General features: G+C 42.0%; 1 protein-coding gene across 1 annotated transcript; it reads left to right on the top strand.

Moving 5' to 3' along the window:
* Nucleotides 1–334: 334 nt before the first annotated feature.
* LOC6598542 (serine/threonine-protein phosphatase 2B catalytic subunit 3) lies at nt 335–21,029 on the top strand. The gene is made up of 2 exons (XM_026990377.1): nt 335–503; nt 17,978–21,029. The coding sequence occupies exon 2, from the start codon at nt 18,220–18,222 to the stop codon at nt 19,960–19,962; it is 1,743 nt and encodes a 580-aa protein (XP_026846178.1). The 5' UTR covers nt 335–503; nt 17,978–18,219; the 3' UTR covers nt 19,963–21,029.
* Nucleotides 21,030–27,975: the final 6,946 nt, after the last annotated feature.

Genomic DNA, 27,975 nt, shown 5'->3' with positions numbered 1-27,975 from the left:
ACTCGCAATTCGCTGCAGAACTGCGACGTTTGCCTTAAATTAGACAAAAATTTCGTAAACATACTTTCTAATTGCTTGCGAAGTGTATTACCTTTTTAAAAGAAGCGATCCATTTCTTTCTTTTGAATAAATGCGCACAAATTGTCTTTGCTGATGGGTAAACTATACTATCGTCCACTATCGAAACATTGAACCATCGATAGTTTAGTAGCGCGATAGTGCCCTACCATCGATAGTGCGAAAGTGCCATCGATAGTTCTCTACCTCTACGCTTAATTTAATATTTAATTACAACAGTTTGGGTTTTGCATTTGCTGCATTTGGCGCTGCGCGTTTGTTTACGGCTGTCTGTAATCGTCTCCATATCGTGCGTGCGACTCTGCGTGAGCAGCATCAGGAATTTGTGTGCATTATCTCTGCAACAGCGCTCTGTTCCTGCATCATCTGCAGACCGTTTGAGTGAAACCGAAAGTAGAATATTGAGCTATACAAAGAATTAAGAGGTAAATTTGCCAAGCAGATTGGTTTCATTGTTTTTTTTTTGTCGTGCTATGCTATTTTTTCCCCCAAAAAAAAATTGTGCAATACGCACACACACTCAGAAAGGGGGGAGAGTGGCTTGTTGAAGGTGTCACTCAAAAGGAGAAAAGTAAAGAAAAGCCGGAGCGCGGAGTTGAGCAGCTTAAAAAAAAGCTAGCAAACAAACACCAATTGGAATCGCACACAAACACACATGTGTGTGTGTGTATATATGAATAAATATGCATACATACTGTTGTAGCATGTAAATAAGAACGACCTACCTAAGCCTCCAAGTCATGCTGCAAGTGTATGGAAATGTAGTTTTTTTTTCGTTATTGTTCACAAAAAAAATGTTCCAATTTGAATAATTCGGACACAAATTAATGGATTTCTCGTTCCGCGAGTGCAACGCAACGGTAAAAAATAACATTATAAATACATACATGACATGTACATAGCGTGTTCGATTGCGAGTGTGTGGGTGAGTGTGTGCATACCTGCGTGTGTACATTCCGCTATGTACATTTTTTCATACTTATTAGTCATCTTTGGACCTCTCCTCCCCCGATCTTGATATATTTTTTTTTCGTGTGTGCCACAAAACAATGCGAAAATCAAGTGCTAAAAAGGCGGCTGCTGCCAAAAGGGAAATACGAAAATTCAACAAGAAGAAAACTTGCAAGTGTGGTGGTGTGTGTGTAAGCAAGAGATTTTCACTTAGAGAGAGCCCCACGTAAATTACGGTATATATATATATATATATATGTGTGTGTGTGTGTGTTAGTGGCAGGACACCCAAAAAGCAAAAGCAACGAAAAATGTTCATGCTTTTGAGTGAGTTGGGTGAAAGCGGGGGCGGTGAAAGAGGATTCGAGAAAAGCATATAACGGCTCCTTTTTTCTGCTGCTGCTGCTAGCGCCAAACGCTGCGCAGTCGCTGCCAGCATCGCACCGTGTGCCACGAGATTTTTTGAAATTTGTTTTTGTCACATTTATGCTCTCTCTCTCTCTCCTTATTTTTCTCTTTCTCTGTGTATCTTCGTGCTACGTACGGAGGATGCTTGACAACTCCTCCGGACCAAAACTCCAGGGGTATCTCCCCTCAAGGTTTCCCTCGAGTTTCATTCCAAGGTCCACACACACACCCATGAAACACACTGTCGTATGCACATGTGCTCATTTAATCGGAAATTGCATGGCAGTAGTCGGTCTAATACTAATTCTTCAAATCAAATATTCCAACATAAAGTCATTGTCCAGCTGAACCGGCTCCCACACACGCCCCCACATTCGCACCAATCCGCGGAAGCGTCAGCGAACCATCCATCCAAATGGAAATGCAGTAATTGCAGCCCATTCATTAATAATTGTGATACCGATTAAGCAATCGCATGCATTCCAAATTCTCATTCCCACCTCCACCTCCTGCACTTGCGCCTCCACTTGCACCAGCCATATAATTGAATGCACTGCTGCAAGGCATATTTAAAGTGATAATGTACAGTACAAGTGGGAGTGAGAGGACAACAGTAACCAGAGAGCACCGGTCTCTCTCCCCTCTCTTCTTCTCATTACCATTACACTCAATAAGATCAGCATCACACAAATCTCTCAATTAATCTGACGGTACTCGTTTGTTCGTGTGTGTGTAGGTGTGTAATTGAGTGATAATCTGGTCTCCCTCGTGCACACGGCAGCCATGCAGTTTAACAGTTGAAAGCATTCGCATTGTCTCTATAATTGAGTGTAGTAGAGTTGGTGGTGGGGGGTAAGTGACAGGCATTAACAGGTGGAGCATGTGTGCATATTTTGTTCAATTAGCAATTTGCGCTCAATGGACAATTGCAGCCCCAACTGCAAAGAAACTCGAAGAAGCGTCGAGAATGAGTCAAAAAGAGAGGTCTGTGGAAGAAGATTAATACAAAGAGAACGCGTGCGAGACAAAGAGGGAAAAAACAAACGCAAAATGAAAAAAAAAAATTATAAAGCAACACAGAATTGAGCATTAAAAGTAAAGAACATGTGCAAAAAAAAAAGAAAATAATAATTGGGAAACAGGAATGGAATGAAGCACAGCACACAAATACAAGCGTAAAAGAGATTTACACAAATTGCGCTAATTATAGAGCGAGAGCAGCAACAAATGTACAGAGACCAAAAAAAAAAAAAAAAAAAAAAAATACAAAAAATAAACAAAATAAAGAAAGAATTTTTTTTGTACCAGTAAGACTCGAATCTCATGTCTCTCACTCCCACACACTAACAAACAGCTGAAGAAATACCAAAATTTGTGTTGGCTGCAGTTGTTGCCCCTGGCCTATGTACAGTTATAAACATATGTGTATGTTAATTAAATACATCTGCACATACATATGTACATGGGTATGTGTGTTCATGTAAAAACAGTTTCGGGTCAATTGACTTTTAGTGTACTGTAGTGCACACACATACACACCCACAGAGAGCGAGGTATGTATGTGTGCGCAGGCCAAAAGGAAAAAGCTCGCAAAAAGTAGCAGCAGCGTACGCGCATAGAAACACCGCACGCAACAAATCGCCTGAGCCCCCACCCGCACACCAATCGCCCATAAAGCCTAAGCTCACCACACACACACCCACACACACACATGTATATATTTATATATACATACCACATAACGCACACAAAGAAAAAGGAGAAAGCATGCTCTTGGCTCCTGCTGCTGCTGCTGCTGCTCTGCTTCCTTTCGAAACCCATGCCTATTCCCACTCCCACTCTGGCTTGCCGCCTCGTCACCGCACCGTGGTTCCAATAAGCTCGAAACCATCTCGAGCCTTGATTCTGTACGCGCTCTCACTCTCTCGCTCTCCCTCTCTCTCGCGGTGCCTCTTCTTTTGCAATTAGCGAGAGGAGTTCTTTGGGAAAAGTTGTGCCGCCCCCGAAATCCGTACGCCTCTGCCTTTCATTATGAGGAGGAATAACTGTGAAATCTTCGTAAATATTTAACGGGATCAGGGGGTGGGGGGGAGGGGGGGGGGGGGCAGGCCTGCAACTTGCTCATTAGGGAAAGCTCTCCCCCGAGTGGGTTTTCAGCGAGCAAAGCTCACTGTGAGTTTAATTTGTATTAACTCAAAATGCGGTCGCCACCTGATTCCGTTCCCGTTCCCGTTTACCGTTTGTCAATGACATCAGCATCTTTTTGTGCCCCCCCGCCACACCGTGTGCAAATGTGGGGCGGTATGGTATGTGGTTGTGGCATGACTGTGATGTGCCCCTGTCCTTCCTATTGTAGCTTACGTATTCCTTCTCCTTCTACGTAGTACTACTGCTGCTGCTGCAGTTGACGTTTTCGGCCAGAGATAAAACGTGGGTGCTGATGATGATGGAGAAAAGGGAAAAGAAGTAAAAGTATGAGCAAAAAAATAAATAAACTTATATAAAAGGAAATAAAACGCGCTCGACTGCTTCTTCTGACTGTGTTTTTGGGTGCCTGTTTCTGGCATTGACAGCCACCCTGCCCCACCAACCACCACCCACCACCCAAGGCACAAGGCACAAGGCTATGTGTGCGTAATTCGTTTGAAAAAGGATTGTATAGAACGAGTAGGAGACTGTTTCTGGTTAAGATCAGCAGACAAAATGTATCTTAACTCAAAAAAAAGGTAAATATACTAGGTGCCTGTACTGTGTACCTATGTATAAACATGTGTACAGATATCTAGCGAATATCTCTTTTGCTTGGATATTTCCGATTGGATCAATTTTCCACTTGTTGTGGCACACACAAACAGAAATCGTGAACGAGAGCGGGGTATTCCCATAGTCTGAATATCGACTATGGCGCACTTCCTTCCTTTATTTCCCCTTCTTTCCTTCCATTCTGACGGTGGCTCGTTGTTTCTGTTGCTCTTGTGTCAGCAACAGGACACTCTCACACACACACACACACACACACACACAAACACACACACACCGTACAACGAACGAGAGGGGCGGCGAGAGAGGTACACGCAAAACAACAGAAACAGAAACAGGCGCAGAAATAACAACAACAACAAACATCGACAACATCGACAGTGTTGTCTTATCGTCGTAATGACCGTCTAACGGTTCCTATGCGTATGGCTTGTGTGTGCGTGTGTGTGTGTGTATCCCTCGTCAGCGGTCAGGGTTGACTCGAGTCAGACCGAGAAGATACAGGGCACAAGGATTGAGACCGGTGAAATCCGCCTTCAGAGCTCCCAGCTTCATGCAACCAGCAACAAAATTAAGTGCGCCACTGAGGGGAGCTTTGGAGCCCTTGGTGCCTGGGTGCCTCGGTGCCTGGGTGCCCGGAACTCGAGCCAGAAAATGTTACTTGGTTTTTGGTCTTATTGGGGTTTTGGCTCGAGAAACGTTGAATATATGTGTATGTGTGTGTGTGTTTTCCCTGGAATCGATAAAGCATACTTATTTGGATTTTTGGTGCAACATGCTTTAAAATATGTATGTATACACACACACACAGTCACACGGAGAGATAGAGAGAGGAGAGACGGAAACGTGGAAGCGTATTCCCAGCGCTTTGTGTGTCATATTTTACCGTTATATGCTCAGCCGCACATAACCTCAACCGCGTTATGGCCTGCGCCTCGAAAAGCTCCATTCCCACCGCCCGCACACACCTCTACCTCTACCTCTTCCGTATCCCTGTGTCTCTTTCGCTCTCCTCCCTGTCTCGGTTTTACTGTGTGTATGTTCGAGTTAGACCAAACTCGAGATTAGCTTCCGGAGGGGATATAAATCATCTCTCGGTTCGTTGCTCAAGTTATAAATATTAAATATTCAAAAGCGACTTTTCCCTCAAACCCCCACCCCCCACCCCGCACCTTGGCTTCTGGCCTGCCCTGTACATACATATATCCCTTGTAATTCCACCCCCGCCCCGCCCTACTCTTATTTTCTTCTCTAATGGCTGGTGTGCGCTTGCTTTTGTTTCGCCCTTTCGCTTTCAGATTCGCGCTTTAAACAGCTGCTCCTGCCTCTCGCCTCCCATCACATTCTCATCTCTCGTTGTCCCACTCACTCGCTCGCCTTGGCTCCCCTCTGACTTTGTGTGTGTGTGTGTGTTTGTGTGCGTGTCCCTTTCTCTCGCTCTTTGACATACTCCTGAGCTTCGTTACAGTTACTTTACGCATACTGGCACACTGGCGCTGGCACACTGGCGGTCATAAAAACCACAACGACGTGAATGAAGAAACGAAAATCTCTTTGGACGTTCTTTGGTTCTCTTCTGCTCTGCTTTGGTTTGGGTTTTTATGCTCTGAAAAGGAACAAAAAAAACGTGGAATATGTTCGGGAATTACCATCCCACCAGATGCACGTACAGTTCATGAATTCTCGATCATATTGGGCCCAATCGATGGCCACGAAAAGGGGAAAATACATATAAACTCTGAAAAACTCTCCCAGAAAAGTTGCTCGTCTTTTTTTTTTTTGTAGTTTTTGTAGATCTTTGGGACTAGTCCAAAAATAGGCACAATACTTGGCCCATTTGACATTAAACTCTCTTTGGTATTAAGGGTATTCATTCGGTCTAGTCTTAAAGCCAGTACCAATATTTCATTTGTGATAGTATGTTTTTGTGTTGTTTTGCATTTTCTTCCTTTTTTTTTTCATGCGAAAAATGAAAACTTCCCTCCATTGTTGCTTCTGTTTGTGTGTAAGTTTTTGCTTTTTTGCTACTTAACCTTTTTTGTTTTTGTTGTTTTTATTTTGTTGTTTGCAGCCTTCAAAGTTGTTGGCAAAAGTATTTTATGCTGTAGTATGACGGAAAGTTTTTGTGCGGGTGTGTGTATGATTTTTTTTTTTCGGTTTTTGGTTTTTGTTTTCTGGTCATGCCGCTTGATTTTGTGCACTCCTCCCCGCCGCTCGTTGGCGACTATCGAGTGGCACAGCTACTTTTTCATTTCCCCTCCCCCACCCCACTCGTTCGCTTTGATTGTTTAAGTGCACTCAGCATGCAAACAATGCCGTTAGTAGCAACAAAGGCCGGTTGCTTGCTGGGTTTTTATTTCGTTTTCCTTTGCTGTTTTTTTCTAACTGGCTTGCATAAACTTCTCCAGAGCGCTGAGGACTGCTGGCCAGAGCCAGTATGGCATGGAGACTTGTTAGACTTACTCTTCCACGGAAGCAGATTGCCAAAGGAGGAGGAGAAAATACGAATAAGGATGATCATGATGCGTTGGCCCCATCGCACAGTCTCCTCCATTCCATGACCTCCTGCATTCCGCCTTTACCACTGAAACTCTCTCTCTCTCTGGCATTCTCTCTTGTTGCCCGCTGGCCACTGCCACAGCTTTGTCAATGACATGTCCTTCTATCTGTCTCATTCTCGCTCTTTTGCTCTGTTTCTCGCTCCGCTTTGGCGTGCGTGTTCGTTGGTGTACGTGATGCTGCAGTTTACTGTTACTCGTTAAAGTTAATGCTTTTAAAATGGCTTATAAGTAATTTGTTGCTGTCGTTGACACCTATGCCGAGCATTTTACAAGATTCGCTTTTTCGCCACTTTTTCATCACATTTTCCACATTTTCTTTTCTTTGTGCCCTCCTCGGGGTCGTAGCTCTTTCTTTAATTTCGTTTTGCTTTAATATCCACCAACATATGTATGTGTGTGTGACTGCTTGAATGTGTTCATGACACGCACATCAGCTGTTTACACCGGACTTAACCCGTACGTACGTTACATATGCACAATATATATAAGAGCATTCATTCAGAACATACTATGTATATACCGCATATATTACGGTATTTATGTATGTATCTCATTCAATATGTGTGTGTGGGTGTGTGCTTGATTAGCGGCTAGTGACAGATAGCAAGCAGTGCGCTCCGATGAGCTGTCAAGCAGTGCATACGCAAACCGTAACCCGTCGTAAAAGACGTAAAAGAATTTATTTAGATTCTGCATCTTTCTGCTTTAATGCTGAATAGAAATTTCTGGAATTTTTTGGAAATTGTGGACACACCAGGATGAGTGCTATAGATGGGAGATATGTAAGTCTTTCGGATATGGTTGGATCGACTCGACTCCGTACTCTTCCTGGCTGCTAATCTCGAACAAATACACTGTACCCGCAGTAGTAGCGGGTAAATGAAAACTGTGAAACGCAAACTAAAATTAGGTCGACATCTTGCCACACCCCCCAAACCCCAACCCCAACCCCAACCCCAGAGCAGCAGTAACATAGAGCAAGTGGAATGGTACAACAATTTGCCAAAAATAATTTCTCTGTGCGACAATTTTCATGCACCAAAACAATACTTATACACAGACAGGGGACAGTGAGAGATACTCAGGCACAGAGACAAGTGACAAGGGGAGACCAGAGAAGAACAGAACCGACCAGGCCAGACCAGACCAGACCAGAGAAGATGAAAAATCGCTGAAAGCGAAAGAAAAGTACTTGAGTTATTGGAGCAGACAGCGACAGGCGTGCATGTGGGCAAGGGGTAAGGGGGTATGGGGATTCAGGGCGGGTGGGGAGGGTGTTAGGCGTTCGCGTCCGAGCTGTCACTCAAACGGGCACCAGAAAAGTGCGAGGCGTTGATTTGGTCGTTCGTCTCTCTGTTGTTTCATCTATTTTTTTTTTGTTTTGTTTTTTTTTCCCCCTCTTCTCTGTGTTTTTTTTTCTTTGCATGTCTCTTTATTCTTTGGCTGGTGGGAGGGGTGGCTGGTGCTTTTTAGAAACGATAAATTAAGTTAAAAATTCACTTATTCGCACACACACACACACACACGCATGCACACATATCCATATACCAGTGGGCGGTGGGCGGTGGCCGGTTGGCTGGTGGTGGGTGGCGGGAAATAGCAACAAATGTGTGCCCCCCGTCCTCCCGTCCTGTGCGTGTTTGTGCTTGTCTCCTTGCGGCGGCTCTCTGGGTAACTGTACACTTTGTTTGCACCCTAACGGTAAAAATTGGCCAAAATGGCATGCGACGGCGACAGACGGAAAGGCGGCCACAAAAAAAAAATCAACAAAAAAAAACGAAAGGATAGACCGCGCGACGGGAAAGGGGGAGGAGGGGTTCGGGCACACACAATTTCGCCTCAAATTTCGAACAAATATGTTTTTGCTACGGTTTTTGTTGTTGTTGTTTCTGTTTTCCATTTTTGTTTATGTGAAAATAAAATTGTACTCGCGTCGCGCCTGTCCGTCCCTCCCCGTGTCCCGTGGTGTGGTGTGGTTTGGTGTGGTGTGCGGGTAGATGGGATGACTCTTTTTTGGTGGGACTCGTCGAGGGTAATACTGTACGTGTGATGGAAAGGTACACATGAATACTAGATCTTGCCGACTTATAAATAAACAAAAACCACCCTTATTGGCGAGACTCCGAGTCACATCGTGCACCCGACATGTATTTTGTTTTCTGCATTCGCGGAACCGAGTCAGGTCGAACATCGATCTTTTTGCCTTCTCGGGCGCTTTCTGTGTGGAGAGCAATTGGGAGCAAAGACGTGCCCCACCGTTGAGCCACAAAGCTCGTAAGAACTTTCAAAAATAACGAAAGGGAAGCGGTAGCGTTGTGAGCTGCGGCAAGGACTAATAATGGTGATCCGATCTAAACCAGATTCGGCGATCTAGCTTGTATAGTCTCTGAGATCTAGGCGCTCATCCAGACATGGCTATACCGACTTTCTACGGTCCTTCTTTCGGGGTCTTACACCCCTATATCGGGGCTTGTGCTTGTGGGTATCGTTTGGTCGGTATCCTTTTATGTTCAGACTGTGACTGGCAGCCAACAGAATGATACTACATCATCATCATCGTTGAATGCGCAACGCGAACAGCAATTGCTTTGAATACTGGTGTGTCCATGCGAGTGTGTACACACCGTTTCAGAGCAAGGAGGCTGGAGGCGTGGCCGGGGCTTTCATTTTTTTTCTTCCTGTGCAAACATTTCTATCCGAATTTTTTTTTTTTGTCCATCCATAAAGCAACGTCAAAAGGATTGCCCGCCCGGTAAATTGGCTTCAGGCCCGTTAAATGCGTTTGCGTGTAGAGGAGCTCGTATTTTTGCCTCCATTTCTTTCGATTCCCCCCCTTTCTCGTTGTGGCTGTTGTTGCTTTTACTGTTGCTTAGTCGCAACGCATTTCGAACTTAATTATTATAATTAATTGGCAAGAAAACGACGAGCGACGAGCACCCCGAATACTCCTCGACACGCAACAACACGATCCGCCGCAACGCACCCCTCTGCAGGACTCAAGCCTAAGGCGCTCTATCGTAGGAGACATTTGCAGTGCAGGGAACCCGATTATCAAAACCACAAAGGGGTAGCACCATGAATTTAATACATTACATTCATGTTCCAGTTGAAAAACGCTTCTCAAAAGGATCTCTCAACAGGCTAATGAGCCGAAACACTCGCGAAAGATCAAATTCTCTTCGAGATCTTATGGAGGAATGTCGAAGGCATTGTGGCAACTGCAAATCCGTCAACCAGAAACGTTGGCAGGAAACGTTATTGACCCATGCCAGGTCGGGGCAAGGCCGTAAAGGAATGCAAAGGCAATTGGTTTCCCCAAATTCCAGGCTTTCTTACTTGTTCTATTGGGAAGCCTAGAAATGCCTCAAAAGGATGCTCATGCAAAGAATATCTTAAAGACAAAGTAATCTGGATAATTGTTATGCAGGAATCCAGGAATTCTGAGATAAAATTGGGAGTACAATAAGACCTTTCCCAAAGGTTAATCACGTAATTGTGGCACATATACTGGACGGAGTTGGTTGGAGAGATTTCATCGCCATCGGATTACCAAAGAAAGGAAAAACGAGCCGAGCTTTTTGTGTGCAACCATATGCATACACACATATAGTAATCTTTCTTGTTTAAATTAGACTTCTTTCAACACTCTGACGTTTTGACGCGGTCGCATCCAGGGCGGCCGACAAAAGCTGCCAGTTTTTGCTGAATAATTTAGCATTTCCAAACCGATTCGCATGCCCTGCGCTGCCCCAAAGAGCAGAACAAAGGCCCATACACACACACACACACACACACAATAGCTGCTGCTGCAAAAAAAAATATATATATATATACAAAAATAAATGCTTACATAAAAACATGAATAAGAACAATTGTTAAGCCATTTTGTACGTATGAAAGCGGAATTATGCAAATGCAAAATAAATACAACACACGAGGAGAGGATTGCCTTGCCTGTGGATGACAGGAGGATGACGGAGTAGAGAAAGAGTGTCCGCCCGCCCGTGTGTAGCATTTGGTTGGTATGCAACAGCACTCAGATGCTGCTGCTGCTACTGCTGCTACTGTCACGAGGACACCAGTATACCGAGCCGCGTGCCACCAGCCAGCCGTGGGTCGCGTGCGTGTGTGCCCCGGTCGTGCCGTGCCGCGTGTCAATGTACCATTGCTGTTGCTGTTGCTGTTTGTGCCATGTGTCATGCAAATCGAATCTAAATATTGTTTCTCCTGTTGCTTCAACTTTACATAATGCTATGCACACACACACACACACACAAGCCAGTTCTTTTGCCACATAAATGCAAACAACAAGTGTTGGGTCTTGTGGCCCATACACTTTGCATAGATTAATTTGTACTTGCAACAGGAATATGTGTACAATCTTCAATGACCGAGGAGCGCTGTCGCATGACGCGGAAAGGGTGCCCCAAGTTTCGGTCTTGCCTGCTGAGTGTCTGCTTTTAAGCAGCAGCAACAGTAACGGAACGGAACAGAAGAGAACTGGCAAAGTAAACACCTGAACAAACAAACAAACAAAAACAGCTGCTAGGCAGAGAGTGGCACACTGCTATTGAATGTTCTTGGTTCTTTTGTTTCTTGCCATTGGCATTGCCGCCGACATTCGACATTCGACACACTTTTTAATTAGTTTTGCCACATTTCGCAAATAGTTTAAAACAAATAAACGTTGCGCACTTTAATTAAAGAGGCCTTTCGGTTGTGTGTCAGTACACCACCTCAACCTCAACCTGCACATCCACAGCCACAGCCACATCCACAACCACATCCGCATCCGCATCCACTCGTGTGCCCTGTTGTCCCTGTTCTTTTGATTTGCTTTTGCATTTAAGAATAAATATTTGCAGATATTTTTTAATTAAGTTCGCCAGTCCGCCTCGACCACAAGATGCCACAGACATATGTGCATACATGCATACATATATCGATCGATACACATAAGACTGTGCTCTGCTCTGGATACAAACAATTGGAGCCTGAAAAATGCAAGAAAAATGCATATGCCATGTGCCATGTGCTACAATTGTTGGATAAACATTGAATATATTTGCCTGACTTGGTGGGGTCCAGAACACGGCACAAAATATTTATGGATTTAGCTGGAATGGAATACAATTTAAATTTTAAAATATGTGTGCACACATGGGTACCGCATGTTATGAACAGAACCCGTAAACCGTAAACCATAAACCCCGCCTAACCGCAACCGTGTCAAAGCTATTGGAAGAAAACAAAACAAGGAAAAAAGCACACACAAAACAAAAACAGAAAAAAATAACAATGAAAAATAGAAAAACAACAGGCAAGAATGAACATTCAGACTATTGGAAGCCCCCCTCCTCCAAACTATTGAGAACTGTCAGAGAGTGGGAGAGCGGAAGAAATTGCTTTTCTTTCCTTTGGGCTGTAAAAAATTTTTAATCGTAACAATTTTCAGCAGATACTATCATATGGCTCTACTCGATGGCAGGAGTTCCTGACAAATAATCTCTATAGAGATCTAAATCCACTAAATAATATGTACACAAAGTAAACGAATTCGAGGAAATGTGGTAGATGGTTTTAGGACCGTTTCAAACCGACTGACACCTGTACAGAACCTGTGCGTCGATAAGTGAGGCCAAGTGAGGCTATTAAATGCCAAATTAATAGGTTGAACAAATTGTTTTTTCACTGAAAGCCGTGCCTAGAGACCCCAATTGTTGGGGGCTTGTATACGTACGTGTCTACATATAATCGATTGAGTGGAGTGTACAAAGAAAAGATGTGTGTACTGTCTGATCTATAAGTTATATGCTCGCTGAATCGATTCAATGACAGCCCACCTTTTCAATGTTACCCACTGGGAAGCACTCACTGCCTTTGAGTTACTTCAAGAATAGAGTGTGGCAGTCATCTAATTAATGAAGGGATGCTCAGGCCTTAACGTAAATACAGCACAGTTGTACTTCCAGATGAGAGAGAGACAGATTCGCCTCTGCTATATAACAAAATAAAAAATAGCTGCAAAGTACAGTTGTGTTTCTTAGTAACAAAAAATACTAGTACGAAATAATCAAAATATTTGAAGAGAATAAACTTCAAAAATAGACAATTTGTACAGTCCATCTTTGTACAGTCCTCAATGAATGTTGGATTATGGCGACAAACTACAGTTGCGCTCCTTACAATATGGAGACAAAGTACAGTTGCGTTCCTTTGAGCTATTGCCAGGCGTTTCTTAGTAGCAAAATATCACGAAATGTGCTAGATAACTAAAGTGAGAGAACGATAAAATGTTGAATTTGAGAAACAACAGATAATCGTCGAATGAATCCACACATGTACGTACATAAATACTATTCCAATCAATTAAGCAAGTCGCTTGTATTAAAACGCTGAACTGAACGCTCATCAATATAAATGAACCACACTGGAGCGGGCATGTGCGAGTACTCGTGCACACATTAGCACAAATTGCAATTGCAATTGCAATTGGAAAACATGTGTGCTCTCCGTGTCTATTCTGTGACCGTGTGTGAGTGTGTGTACATTTGTTTACGTGGTCAGACGGTTTTTATTTGCATTAAAATTGAGGTTAATAACTATGGGGCAGATTTGTTGCAACTGTCAATGCATGTCCATTAGAACGCTTGCGTCCGTTCAATTTGATGCGTCAAATGGTCGATTAGTGTGACCGCAACCCCCAACAGGCACTCGGCAGCCAGCCGCTCGGTACTCGCCGATTACAGAATCCTATATTATTAATGCCCCAAACCAAAGCCCACCCTCCCCACCACCGAACCACCTAACGTGTGAGTGAGTGGATATTCTCCTATGCTAATTTTAGAAGCCGGGAGCGAGGAGAAATAGCCGTAGTTGTGGCTGTTGTGTGGACAAGTGGCAGTAGCACAGACGATTTAGCCACGTTAAATCCAAAAACTGGCTATCTATTACTATGGAGTAATTTTATGGCAGAAACAAGAGATTTTGGGATAAAAGCCAGAAATTCTGTTTAGGAAAAGTCGTGAAGTGAAACAGTGCGAAAGCCTTGGAGCCTTCTGTGATTAGTCCATGAATGGTGGCAGTCGATCGACAGGGCAATGGAAGAATATATGTTTTAGAAAGTACACAAAAATCACTTCAAACATTGGCAAGATTATCCGAATCATGTGTTACTTTTGTTAAGCAGTTTTTGTTAGCTATCAAGCTATATAAAGTCCAGCTTATTGGGCAGCACTGGCAGTCTGGTGTGGTGTCGACTGTTGGGCAGCACTGGCAGCACCAGTAGCTGTCATTGTTGGCTGTGTTGCCCGTGGCCGGTTTGCCGTTGCTGCTGACGAGTATGTGATGCTACGGACCCAGACAACTTTTGGCACAATTAAATTAGCATTTCAGTTTGGTCGGTCGTTTCGTTGCACATTATTATACTCGAGAGATTTAATACCAAGTGCCGCTTATCTAATTAGTCTGACATGTGAGCTGCTTTTAACCTGGCTTCCTGCATGCACATTCACGTACGAGCACATTGAGGACGACCTCCCCCCTGGATGCCCCAGGCGACCACGGGCCTGAGTGCAGCAAACTTCGTACGGGCCTTTCCGTTCGTTACCTTTGATTATGCCGAAAATATTTTCACAAAGAGAATATCGTTTGCATAATTGCTTTTTAATTACCATATTTTCCTCTAAGCTGGTGCGTGTGTGTCTGTTCGAAAGGCGGCAGGCGGCAGGCGGCACCACACAGCACAGAGCAGCACAGACTCTCCAAAGGTAAACAAAAAAAGTTTTATTTCATTAGCCTCGTTCTGTGCCTGCTGTTGCTGCTGTCTGGCAGTCTGGTTGGCCGGCTGACTGGCTGGCGTGTCTTATCCTCGTTTTATATACCGTACCACTCGTAGAGTACAAGAAGAAGTACATATATCGTACGAGTATGTGACAGGCCGGGGGACAGCTCTCTGTGTATGATATTAGATATTGGGTAGTATTAAATTAGACTAATGTCTAGAGTACTTTGCGATGCCTGTAGAGATCACTTTCTTTTCTGAATTAGTGTACAGGGTATGCCCCCAAGTCGGCTTATCCCACCTAGCGCACAGTATTTGTAGTGGGGTATGGTTCAGAGAAGAGCAGGGCGACGACACGTACAAACGGAATGCCGAAAATGTACTTAATGTGTATTTGTGCGATCGTGTAAACGCAAAAATATGCGCCAAAGCCATAAAAACTGAACAATGAGCAGAAAAATGCGAATATATGCATGAAAATTAGCCGCTTAGTCAGGCAGGAAGGAACGGTAGGGGCCGAGATACAGATACAGGCAGTGATAAAATGTTGTTTTCTCTTCGCCTCGGAAACTTGTTTAATAATTAAAAAATCGGCACACTCACACGCGTACACACACGTGCAAACATATCAAATCGGAATTAGAAACTTTCGAAACGTCACAAGACTGTTGATAATGCGCGCGGGTAGCATGACGTTGGACCCCCAGCTCTCTGGGCGGGAAGTGGCATTATTCATTCATTATTCATTGAAAAAAAATCGTATTTAATTGATACGTTTTGATATCTACAAAAAATGCAATAATATTTTTGATTTATAGTAAATGTAGACCCTTCAAAGTAAAAAGTTAAGGATCAGCTACGAGTTATATGATTGGTAAATGTGTGTTCTCAACCTTGTGTGGGCTTGTTACTTTTGTAAATTTACAGTAAGGTTTAATTTAAATATTTGTAATATTTTTGTTAGTTTCGTTTCTTGTTTAAGTACAGAACTCCAAAATAAATGCAAATTTAACCAGAGTAACACATGTGTGTAAATATATGTGAAACCATATTGGAATAGTTTATATTTAACTGTTGTTTTCTACAACTTTTGCGACTTCTTTTCGGTGTAGAAACTCTGTTCAATATTTTGGTTCAAGGCCATGGAAATGCTTCCGCTGTTCCGCTTTTCCATGCTGGAGGTTTCGGAGGGTGTTTCAAATTATTGTTAATAAATTTGGAGAAGTACCTAGGGGTGGACCATTTTGGGACCAAGGAAAAAAATCCCGGCACGCGCTTTCATTCCAGTCTGCAGTCGCTCCAAATGGCATCCAAATGGGTGTTTCGAATTAGCTGTGACTGCACACAATAAGCTGTGACTGCACACATTAAGCTGTAACTGCATATAATAAGCTGTGACTGCATACAATAGGCTGTGACTGCATACAATAAGCTGTGACTGGATACAATAGGCTGTGACTGCATATAATAAGCTGTGTGGCTGTATGTTTTAAGTTGTTTGGGTGTATGAAATTAGCTGTATTAGAGCATATGTAGGGGAATTTCTTTACATTTCCCATTCCGTTTGAAAGTAAACAATTTTTGAAGCATACATTTGTGAAGTAAATCTAATAAATAATTTTTAAATGTTCCAGTTCCGTAGAAATTGATGCGCCTACCCCTTTTCTGGCGATATTTTGTGCATGCTAAATGAACAAGTGCATTATTAATTATTGTCCACCACCACCCACCCGCCACATTAGGATTACACTCGAGTACTTATACACAGGCACGCCCATCCATTTCCAGTCAAATTCCCATTCACATTCAATCGCCTCGGTTCGCGTCCGCGTCCGCGTTCGGTGATGAATTTGCGTGAGAGTGAGACGCCAAACGACAGCTGACTTTAATTTACTGTTGCGAAACGTGGCCGCCGCACAGGAGGGCGAGAGTGGGACGAGGAGGAGGTGGAGGAGGAGCCTGCCTGGAGTATCGGAACGCACGTGTAGTATGCCTCTGTCCCACTGGAATGCCGCGCCACTCTTTATTGGCATGCATTTGTTTCTGTTTCTGTTGTGTACAGTTGTCAGTCAATGCGTCAAGCGCAGAATAGCAGCAGGGAGGCAAACCTGCACGTCCTGTCTGTCTGTCTATCGCTAGCGATGGACTTCGGCCGTGTCGACACGGAACGACACGAGAACTAACGAAACTGTACTTAAACTTAAACTGATTTTACCTGGTTCAAAATTCATTCACTCATTCAATCTTCATTCGCGAATAATTATGCAAATCCACGTATGACGGGCACTTTTTTGTTGAATCGCAGAATAAAGCCACCTGGCCTGGTTTTTTGTCTCATGGGAGTACTCCAATATGACTGTTCAAATTTTCGCCCACTTAGGCCCATCCAATTAGCTATGCAAATGATATGATACCAGAATACCAGATTGATTTGCCAGCGAATGCGACAATTAAGAACATCCGTGGTTAAGTCCATGCCCCCAGCCATCTCTAGCCTTTTTTTGTGGGTCTCGCTCCCTCTCTCTCTCTTGTTTCTGGCCGTCTGTCTGTCTGTCTTTTAGCGCTAGTCCTCGTCGGGCCTGTCTAAAGTCAACGCAACAACGCGCTGCCGTGATTGTTAGCCATCGCGCTATATTTATTCGGATGGCGTTGATTATTTTTCTAAATTCTGTGCACATATTTGCATTCGTGCATTGAGAAGAAGTGACAGCCAGTGGCAGCAATAAGAATGCTCCTGTTTCAACAGTTTATTGTGAAACGGGTGCAATTAATCAAGGGCTAACAAAAAGAGGCATCAGTTGACCGAGATCATACGGAAATAGGGTGAATCGTACGTGAAGAATGGACGCTTGCATAGAGAAAGGCAGCGTGCACGTTGATATCCACTCGTTAGTTCAACTAAATTTTGTTCTCAGTTGCACAGATGGTAAAGTGTTTTCATTGCTATTTCAGATGGGAAAAAAACTCTTTTTCTTAAGACATATGATAGAAAAATATAACATGATGATGATCATTCATTAGGTCATTCATTATGTATCCTTATTATTCCTGGTTACAGAGGTTAGCCGTTTGTTAACCTTTTGAAGAGATGTTTAACAAGAACTGAAGAGAGTACTGTTCGCTTATGCGAAATTTGAACTGTCAGTGAACATCATTGTTGCCTTTTGTTTCTGAAATTGCTGCACTGCTCTGATGGGTAGGAGAACATACGAGAACGGACGGTACGTGCAGCAGCAGGCAGGCAGGCAGGCAGGGTGCACAGTGGCAGCGGGTCGGGGCACACAAATTTATTATTAATAATAGCCATGTAATGCCACGTACATGCACATGCAGAGGCACAGGCACATCCACGGCAGAGAAGCATAAATATATGATATTGTATAAATATAAATGCTAATGGTATCCGTTTGCCTTTCTTTTCCCATTGCTTTTGCAGGCAGGCAGAATACGCTAGCAGCCAAAAGCCAGAAGCCAGAAGCCACTTGCTGACTGATCATCATTCGGCCACCAACCAGCCCCACAGTAAGAGCTGTAGGAGAAGCATACGGAACAGGGACAGGAACAAGACATAGCCAGGAGCAGAAGCAGGAGCAGTTTTTGAGCAGGAGGAGCAGCGTAGCATCAGATCTTGTGGCGGAGGTGGAGCGGCGGTGCGCGCCTCTGTGACCCAAGTCCAACATGTCTTCGCCAGCGGCCCAGAGCAACAGCAGCCAGTCGCAGTCGCCAGCGGCGGCCCAGCAGCAACAGCAGCAAAATCAAAAGGCGAACAACGCAAACAACACACACGACAACAAGAATGCCTCGGCGACGACGGGGACGGCAGCAGCCGCCACAGCAGCCTCCACAGCATCGCCAGCAGCGACAGCTGGCGGCGGCAACGGAGGCGCACCACAGAGCCCCACAAAACGGAGCACAATATCGACCAAGGAGCGTGTGATCGATAGCGTACCGTTTCCGCCAAGCCGCAAACTCACCTGCGCGGACGTGTTCGATCCACGGACCGGAAAACCACAGCACGATGTACTTAAGCAGCACTTCATACTGGAGGGACGCATCGAGGAGAGCGCCGCGCTGCGGATCATCCAGGACGGGGCCACGCTGCTGCGCCAGGAGAAGACAATGATCGATATTGAGGCGCCGGTGACGGTCTGTGGGGACATACACGGCCAGTTCTACGACCTGATGAAGCTGTTCGAGATCGGCGGTTCGCCGGCCACCACAAAGTATCTCTTCCTGGGCGACTACGTGGACCGAGGCTACTTCAGCATCGAGTGCGTGCTGTATCTGTGGTCGCTGAAGATCACCTATCCGCAGACGCTGTTCCTGTTGCGCGGCAACCACGAGTGCCGGCACCTGACCGAGTACTTCACCTTCAAGCAGGAGTGCAAGATCAAGTACTCGGAGCGCGTGTACGACGCGTGCATGGACGCGTTCGACTGCCTGCCGCTGGCGGCGCTAATGAACCAACAGTTCCTGTGCGTGCACGGCGGCCTGTCGCCGGAGATACACGAGCTGGAGGACATACGGCGGCTCGACCGCTTCAAGGAGCCACCCGCCTTCGGCCCCATGTGCGACCTGCTGTGGTCCGATCCGCTGGAGGACTTCGGGAACGAGAAGAACTCGGACTTCTACACGCACAACTCGGTGCGGGGCTGTTCGTACTTCTACAGCTATGCCGCCTGCTGCGACTTCCTGCAGAACAACAATCTGCTGTCGATCATCCGGGCGCACGAGGCGCAGGACGCCGGCTACCGCATGTACCGCAAGAGCCAGACCACCGGTTTCCCCTCGCTGATCACCATCTTCTCGGCGCCCAACTATCTCGATGTGTACAACAACAAGGCGGCGGTGCTGAAGTACGAGAACAACGTGATGAACATCCGGCAGTTCAACTGCTCGCCGCACCCCTACTGGCTTCCCAACTTCATGGACGTGTTCACCTGGTCGCTGCCCTTCGTGGGCGAGAAGGTCACCGAGATGCTGGTGAACGTGCTGAACATCTGCTCCGACGACGAGCTGATGACCGAGGAGAGCGAGGAGCCGCTCTCGGACGACGAGGCGGCGGCGCGCAAGGAGGTCATACGCAACAAGATCCGGGCCATTGGCAAGATGGCGCGCGTCTTCTCCGTGCTGCGCGAGGAGTCCGAGAGTGTCCTCCAGCTGAAGGGCCTGACGCCGACGGGCGCCCTGCCCCTCGGCGCCCTCTCCGGTGGCAAGCAGTCGCTCAAGAATGCCATGCAGGGCTTCTCGCCCAACCACAAGATTACCTCGTTCGCGGAGGCCAAGGGCCTCGATGCCGTCAACGAGCGGATGCCGCCCCGTCGCGATGCCACACCCTCGCCGGCGGAGGAGGGCCAGAAGACACTGTCGGCGGCGGCAGCAGCAGCAGCCAATGCAAATGCGAATTCAATCACTGGATAATTCTAAGTCAAGTCAGCAGTCAGCAGTCGGCAGTCGGCGGGACGATCGGAACGATCGTTTGTATCAGAGGATTGGAGGAGCGGAGAATTGGATCTCGGGCTTTTTAGGGATCTTGGGGAGCGGATGTCACTTAGTAGTCGAAAGTTAAGCAAACTGTTGGGAGGGAGAATGCAAATAAATAGGAATAAATAGTCTCAAGAGAGCGGCTCAGTGCCAGTAAAAGAATACACACACACACACACACACAGAAACACAGAAACACAGAAACACAAACACAGGCAGACACACAGCATTCATAACAGTGAATGCCAGGGTTGCACGCAAGCGCAGCATCGAAACGAGTGGAATGGAACGCAGCGGAAACTGCAACTGGAATGAAGTGGAGAGAAGAGGAAACGGAAACACACAGAAAACAATAAAAAATAAAATTTTTTCGGCATTGAAGAGAATGAAATGGATGATGAAACGTGAAAAAGAGAAAAATAAAGAAAACCCAGCCTCCCAAGTGGATGCTAATTATAAATGCAGTTGAAAAGGAAATATAGAATTATTATACAATACATATATATGTATATTATAATATATACAGAAATGTATATAACAATTTTGTGCAACATTATATCAAAAAAGAGCGAATGTAAAAGCTAAGCGAGGCTCTCTCTCTCTTCGACAGCAGCATTGCACCCCAAGAAAATTAGGTAAATTTAAATTATATTTGCTAACTAATTGTAAAACGAATTGAAACAAAAATGAGCCCAGCAGCAGCGGCGCTCCCTTTGCCCCCCACCCGCCCCCGAAACCAAACAGAAAACAGATAAGATCAAAAGTGAACAGAATCTACATCTAGTGCATAAATACTAAGCTGGAACTACGATTAATACTAAAGTGAATTCTACTATTTTCGTTGTGTGGCGGCGGCGTCTTGGGTGACTTATATACATACATATATTATATAAATATGTGCGCGGGTGTATTATGTAGGAGATTACGGCCAAGGAGAAGGCTTCTTCAACAGAGAAAACTACTTCCTACAACAGCAAACAAATTACAACAGCAACAATATTTTACTACAATGTTTTATTAAAAGAACAAGAAACGACTGAATCTCTATCTCTCTTTCACTCTCTGTCTCTCTCTCTCTCTTTATATATATATGTATATATATATATCTTTATCTGAATCTTTCTCTCTCACACAAAAACACACACAGACAGACAGACAGACACACACACACACACACACACACACATTAATGCAGAGGATGATCACACTTAAAGTTAGATCGTTCCTCGCGTTTTTATCGCCGCCATTGTCGCCTCACACTCTCTCTCATCTGGTGATTGTGTATGTGGTCTTTATATACGTGCCATCTTTGTCGTAGTCATTAGCTGAATACTATATAAATGATATACAAGATACGAGTACATTATACATATGCGGATTATATTATATAGTACGAGTAACAACCCGATGGAATGCTGCACATCCGATGCACATTGCAGGTGCAAATGGTACTAGTACAAACACAGAGAGGCGAGAGAGTATCTGAATCGAATTGAATGATTCCCTTGATTTTCCACGATTTGCATCCAGGCTCCACATGAATCTCATCTCATCCACCATCATCATCACCATCCCATCCCATCCAATAGCCCTTTTTTCTGAAACTCTCTGACATTTGCGCCTGCGTTGTTGTCGTTGTCGTGTGCAGAATCCTTTTTATACTTAAAGGAATTTTAGTTATTAACAGTCAATCGATCATGTTGAAGATTTGGATAGTGCGAAAAAACTAAAGCAAAAAACGAAAAGTGAAAATTGTGTGCAAACGGGAATTTTGTTATATTTCTTAGTTATTATTCTATAAACCTTTTTTTATATATATAAATACATACTATACATATATTTCTTGTTATCCTTTTTATAATTTGTATTTATTGTAAACTATTTATACACACACAAACAAAAACACACACACACAATCAGCGAGCATAGTATGAATACATAAATATATATATTTATAAACTAAATTGTTGTTTCTACTTCTACTTATGTTGTTTTTTTATATCTATATATATATATACATATATATATATGTATATATATACAACTATATATATTGTATATTTATATTGTTTACTACACTTTTTTCTATAGGCCATAAGTAATTTAATTAAATGAATTTATTAAAATGAAAAAGAAGAAAGGGAGAAAAATATACGAGCATGTGACAAAGGGGCGTGCAAAAAGTTTTCTTAAACAACAAAATAAAATTATATTCTACAAACAAAAAGTAAGGGAAAATAATTAAAACCAAAAACCAAACTATGTGAATTTACTATTAAGTTTAAATTATACAACCAACAAGAAAGGAAAATTAAAAAAAAAAACGAAAACAAACAGCAACAAAAATGAAAGCAAATAACGTTTACAAAAATTAAAAAGAAAGTATGTTAAAGAAAAAGCAACAAAACGAAAAAAAAAAATAAGTTTTCAACTTTGAAAAGACGACAAAAACAACAAAATCCAAGAGAAAGAAACCCAATTTAAAGATTTATAGAAAATCGTAATACAAAATGCAAACTTATAGCAATTTGAAGTACTTTATAATGAAATGGAATATACCTACACACATATGCCTAAGAGAAACGCATACACGAACACGAGTGTGCCCAAACAGAATACATATATAAATATTTGCAAAAATTGAGGCGGAGCCGAGCCGAGCCGGTGACGAAAGCCAGTAAGGAGGGAGAGGGCCGAGAATATACAATACAAATGCAGAAGCATCAGCAACAAACAGCAATCACAAGTGCAGTAAAAACAAACAAACAAAAATAATTAAAGAAAATACCGTTGACAAATTCGAATAAGTTGTTAGTGATGGCAGGAAGCGCGCATGCGCGCACTGAGAGCAAAAAAGTGAGAGCAGCAGGTACAGTCGTGCATCGTGCGTCGTGCCCATGCGCAGCAGCAGCAGCGTTATCAAGCAGTTAAATGATGGTTACAAATGATTTACATTTATATATATATTTACATACAATACCTATATATAAAGCAGTTTAAAGTTAAGCGTTTCACACACACAAAACAAAACAAGACACAGACAAAGACAGCGACAGACAGACACACTCAACAAAAAACCAGAAAAGTTTACAACAAGTTTATGCATTTCAATTCAAGAGAAAAAAGAAACGAAACCGATGAAGAAAACCAATACAAATAATAATGAATATATATATATATACATATACATATATATGAATATATAAACAATAATTACAGCCAATAATGGATTACAGCAACCTCAAAGCTCTTACTATTATTTTTAAAAGTAAATTGCGTCAAATGAGACATTTTTAACAAATCAAATTACTACCGCTACCCACAATACATACACACAATATGTATTTACATATGTATGGTATATAAACAGTATACTTTTCTCCTCCGAGAACGTTTCCCGCAATACCAGCAATACAAATTAGCGCGCTCTTCTAAACAAAAGTAAAGAAAAGAAAAAAAGAAATTAAATTAATATACACATACTATACGGCAAGGAAAAAAAGAAATAATGAGAATCTAAAATATTACGACTAAGCGATTAATATACGGCAAACAAATACTTTTATACTATATACACGAAAGCCTAAAAAACTAAACAAAAAGCAAAAGAAATTAACGATAACGATAACGACTCTCCTCTCTATCTCACAAACTCTCCAAGCTTTCTCCTCTCCCATCTGCACTACTCTCCAGGCCCAAGGCTCACTCAAAAGCTCTCAACTTCAACTTCAACTCCAACTTCGACCTTGACTTCGATTCTTTTTCTCGTCTGTCTCGTCTCACTCACTCTCAATCTCGTCTCTATCTCTTTTCAATGACCTAAGAAAAAAAAAAAAACAAAAACCAACCACACTTTTTAACGGTACATTTTCTACTACACCAAAATATGAATATGAAATATAAAAAAAGACACAAAAAAGAAAAGTGCATAAAAATTACAAATTACAGCAAAGAAAAAATTTCCTTTTAACGAAAATATCAAAAACCAAAAAAATCTCTACATATATTTAGATATACGGTAAAAGAAAAAACAAAATGAAAAAACCAAAAATCCTCCATTCTGTTTTAAGTTTGAAATCGAAAAAAGCACATCAAACATTCAACTATTTCAAATATTTTTTAGGTTTCGTCTCGAGGCTTTTGTTGACCATTTCTAGCCGTTTGTTAATTTGTTGATTAGCTTGAACTATGATGAGCTATGAAGTACAATCAAATCAGATACTTAACTCGTTTTAAATACATCAATTTTGTTAATGATTCTGTTGTTCCTTAACGAATTTATAAGTTATGTAGTCATATGTATATGATAAAAAAAAGAAAACAAAACAAACAAAGAAAATGAATAGGGAAAGTTTCTCGTTCTAGTTTTGGATTAATCTCCAGTGCAAGTGAAAAATCCTTTCATCATTTTTTTGATACATGTATTTTTCAACATCTACTTCCTGCCCTCAAATGCTTTAAAAACTTTACACAAAAAAACAAAACAATTTAATATACATATATATTATAAACAAATGAAAACAGAAAGAAAAGAAAAAAATAAAGATGATGAAGAAAACCCCATGAAAAAAAGAATTAAAACTTTACCTTTTGGATAAATCAATTTAAATGCATATTTTATATATATTTAAACATTTATTTATATATAATATATATGATAATTATAAGTTGGAGAAACTTTGTCAAAGCAAAAAGTTTATATACTTATATTTAAAAATAATGAAATAATATTAAAAATGCAACATAACAAATTAACAAACAAGAAAAAAAAAACATCACATCTAGATAAATCTCTTAAAAATTTTCAATTTTATTATTAAACCAAAACAAAAAGTGAATAAATAAACAAATTTAACAGTGAATGCATTATTATATGTACATATATACATATGTATGTATATATATGTACATATGTATATATACATATATACATATGTAGGATTATGTATATGGGATTTATAAATGTATTGCATAGGCAGATGGCTGGCAAAAAGATTACTTAAAAATTGCGCTGTTGTGACAACAACAAAAATACGTTGTATCCAATCCGGAGATTAACAAATTAATTTACAAGGGAAGATGGAAGAAGACAACAACAACAAAATGCAGACAACAAGTTTTAACATTAAGCGAATAAAACAAAGAAAACCAAATGATTATCAATGTTATTAACATAATTAATATTAACAACAAAAACAAAACAAACAAAAAAACTGAGAAAACAATACAAAAACATTAAAAAAAATATACAAGTACCTATCCTGAGAATAAAATGCGCGCACATTTATTATTTCCTCTAAAAGTTCGTTTGTGTATGGGGGAAGTCCCCCTGGGAATTTCAGAGTTCGAAACATAACGGCTGCCCATCGCGCTGTGGCGCGTACCTCGAAGTATCGAAAGCATGTATATCGATAAGTGTTGCTAGTTGGCGCCTCCAGGCCATAGATTTATCCAGAATTTACTGCTGGCAGTTTTAGTTAACTGCAACAAATTTCGCCGTATGCCAGGGCACAGTTAAAAAATTTGGCAACATAATTTTGACAGTAATAATAGATATGTGCCAAAAAAGTTTGCATGTGGAAGCACCTGTTTTATGCAAACCTGCTAGCCATTCATAGATAACGACGACATTCACCGCTCTGCTGAAAAGTGAACTGGAACTGGATCCGCATCTTTATTGTGCACAGTAATAAACTTTATATATATTGCTGTTTTAATAGCTTATAAATCTAGATTTTCAAAAGAAAAATATTTTCTTTCGTTATTTTAACCATTTTTCTATAGGATTGTCTAAGTGTTGTTTTATTGCATTTATACGTTTATTTTATTTGTACAATTTTGAGACCTTCAAACAATACTCAATAACAGCTTTACCAAGCAATTCAATCAGCAACTTTCTCGTTGTAAATCTTCTAAAAAAAATACATTTTGTGAAGCTGATGGCAGAATGAAATTAGACTTAAAGGGTACTTTCACGTCGAATGTTTATTATACCCGATACTCAAAATGAGTATTGGGGTATATTAGATTTGTGGTAAAAGTGGATATGTGTAACGTCCAGAAGGAATCGTTTCCGACCCTATAAAGTATATATATTCTTGATCAGCATCAATAGCCGAGTCGATTGAGCCATGTCTGTCTGTCCGTCCGTCCGTCTGTCCGTCCCCTTCAGCGCCTAATGCTCAAAGACTATAAGAGCTAGAGCAACGATGTTTTGGATCCAGACTTCTGTGATATGTCACTGCTACAAAAATATTTCAAAACTTTGCCCCGCCCACTTCCGCCTCCACAAAGTGCGAAAATCTGTAGCATCCACAATTTTAAAGATACGAGAAAACCAAAAATCGCAGAATCGTAGAGAATGACCATATCTTTTAGACTGCAGAATCTGAATTGGATCGTATTATTATTATAGCCAGCATCAAGAAAACAATTTCATTTTTTCTCGCCCTGTCTCTCTCTAACACACAGGTAGCATAGGCGGCTTTGCTTAGAGTAAAACATTAGCGCCTAGATCTCAGAGACTATAAAAGCTAGAGCAACCAAATTTAGTATCCACACTCCTAATATATCGGACCGAGACGAGTTTGTTTCAAAATTTTGCCACACCCCCTTCCGCCCCCGCAAAGGATGAAAATCTGGAGTAACCAAATTTGGTATCCGCACTTCTGTTAGATCTCACTATAAAACGTATATCTCAAAATTTCGCCCCACCCCCTTCCGCCCACACAAAGGACGAAAATCTGTTGCATCCACAATATTGCAGATTCGAGAAAACTAAAAACGCAGAATCATAGAGAATGACCATATCTATCCGGTTGCTGAATCTGGATCAGATCGGATCTTTGGATCGGATTTTTGTAGCCAAAAGCAAGAAATCAATTTGCAGTGGCTACGCAGCGCCCGACGTCACGCTCAGACTGATTTTCTGTCTCTCTCGCACTCTTTGTCGTGTCGTTTAATATTTGCGGCGTCTTCCGGAGGAGAGCCATACTGACTTAGTATCGGGTATAACTGTAGAGTTACGGTGTCCGCAGCAACTCACAACGTTCCCCCTCGTTTTTAATCTGAGATTCCTGTCGACGAAGTCTGTTAACGGAAAATCGCAACGGTATATTTCGGTATATGTACTTCTGAGGGACAGCCTGCTTCCAATGGATACTTTTTATAGTATTTTTGAGTATTTTCTTATATTCTCTAGTGTTTTTAGGTGTCACTGTGTACATTAATTATGTAGTTAGAATGTAGTAAATGTGTACCATGTACACAATGAATTTATTGGACATTTTTGTTGACCTTTTTCGTTGAAACCTTAGTTTATAGACAATTCAAATAAGATCTGTACTTACAATGAGCCATTCTTGTATAAAATTGATTAGATTGTCTGATAAAATTATTTTTTCAGTGCTAAGGTAGCTAAGCTAGCTAGTGATACTAAATTGAATATCAAGGAATATCACATCCCTTCATGAACAACAAAAATGCAATCAACCCGTTTTGGACCAGGGGGTGTTAAAATATACCCACGATAATGATGAAACTTGACTCCTTGTCGCTCACTTTAAAAAAAGTTATATTTGGCGCACACCACTGGGCTCATTTTCGCTCTCTTTTAATCGGTTAAGGTTCTCTTTGAACCGGTAGGCAATAATCAGACTCATTCTATACTTTTAAATTATGCAAATTATTAATACCCCTAAAATTGGTATTGATAAGTTAGTTTTAATATGTGTTTGATATACACCACATATAATATATCCATATAAACTTAGTTTTTCATGTGTTGGGTGCTCTTTTCCACAGGTTGAAAAATACTGCACATTAACGGAACCGGTTTTGGTAACAGAAACGGTTTTAAAACGGATCGATGAATTTATGCTTTCGGCCAATGAAAATCATCAAAAAAATCAACATGTTGCTGTAGCAACATTTCTTTTCACCAATGAATCG

This window comes from Drosophila persimilis, unplaced genomic scaffold (assembly GCF_003286085.1).
Source record: "Drosophila persimilis strain 14011-0111.01,24,50 unplaced genomic scaffold, DperRS2 tig00000579-arrow-pilon, whole genome shotgun sequence".
NCBI lineage: Eukaryota > Metazoa > Arthropoda > Insecta > Diptera > Drosophilidae > Drosophila > Drosophila persimilis.
This window is presented reverse-complemented; position numbering and strand designations above follow the sequence as displayed.